The 1,391-nt window shown below is 36.9% G+C and overlaps 1 protein-coding gene across 1 annotated transcript in view; it reads left to right on the plus strand.

The window, feature by feature from the left end:
* Positions 1-755, plus strand: part of LOC106013762 — a 4,974-nt gene extending 4,219 nt beyond the window's left edge. Inside the window, exon 3 of the mRNA XM_013090357.1 lies at positions 640-755. Coding sequence (XP_012945811.1) covers positions 640-755 — 116 coding nt within the window. The remainder of the gene's footprint in view (positions 1-639) is intronic.
* The last annotated feature ends 636 nt before the right edge of the window (positions 756-1,391 follow it).

Here is a 1,391-nt window from a genome sequence, read left to right on the forward strand (position 1 = left end):
ATCTGCTCAGTACCTAGATCTTGTTTTGAGAAATTTGACTTCAAAAAGTTTTCAGTTCCACAAAATATCAAGCGTTTTCTAATGCAATTTTTTGAATATATTGATAACGACTCATCCGAATTATCTTACGATTTTGATAGAGTAGATAAATGAGTATTCAATTTCTGATCACATGGTCTTACTAACTCAAAACAGCAAGAAATGTCGGGTAGAACTTCGTTATTCTGAGTTAGTGATCGGCCACCCTGAAGGAATTATTTTGTTATGATTATGATTTTGTTTAGCTTACAATATATACGTAGAATCCACTTGCATTGTCAAAACACATGTGATTTTTTCATAAGGTGTGATCATTGTGCACTTAGTAGTGGTAGTAGTAGAGGAAGTCGAAAATTAGTCTCTGGGGTCTTTTGATGTTAAAATAAGTCGCGGTTCACTATGCTACTATTGGTGTAGTTTCCATGTTCAGAAGTTTTAAGAGAGTCGAGTTGAATATGATAATTCTAAGCCTTGCAAGGTTTCAAACATTTCTATTCAGCGTAGCATTATTTTTCATTATTTATAAAGATGTTGGAACTCGTCTTTAACAGGCTTTTCTTGTGTACATACTAAATTTTGAACATGTCTTTTCTTTTCCAGACAACGGCATGACAGCTCACCAGTGTGTGGAACAGTTTCAAGACTGCTACGTGCCATTTAACATGACCTTCTTTCCTGCTCTCCACACGGCAAACCTGTCACTATTGTGCACGTAAGCAATCTATATGACTGCTTGTCTGTCATTTATATTTCCTTCACCAGTCTTTCTGTCTGTTTGTCTGCCTTCATCAGCATGTATGTCTGTCAGTAATTTAAATTACTTTTATCATAATATGTCTATATGGGCAAGTGGAGTCATACTACAGCTAGGATACCGCACTAACGTCTATGGTGTAACTATTAGGTGTCTCGCCATCCCACACAGAAAATTTTAGTTCGATACCACGGTGGTGAGAATTTGTAAGGCATACCTCGGTCTTTCTGCTGGGACGTTCTATCCTTTTTATCGTTGGTTGATGCTGACAAGCAGAGTCGAATCCCGTCTCCTAAAAGTTAAATAATCTAAACTGTGTTCATGGGGGCGTAAAAACACATATTACAAACATCTAAAAAAGATAACCTCATAGTGTTTATATATTGTGACTATAATATGGGCGATTATTGCCATACTTTAGCGAAGATACAGATCAGGAGAGCAGGCCCACGCGGCGTTCTCTGTGACTTAAGCTCCATTTACACAACCTCGCTGTGTTTATTTTATTATGTCTATGTGGGCATTTATAGCCATACTATAGCTTTGATAAAATAGCCCCAAGGTAATTTACATGAATGTCCTAAGCTTATTTAGCTAC

This window comes from Aplysia californica, unplaced genomic scaffold, assembly GCF_000002075.1.
Source record: "Aplysia californica isolate F4 #8 unplaced genomic scaffold, AplCal3.0 scaffold01238, whole genome shotgun sequence".
Lineage (NCBI taxonomy): Eukaryota > Metazoa > Mollusca > Gastropoda > Aplysiida > Aplysiidae > Aplysia > Aplysia californica.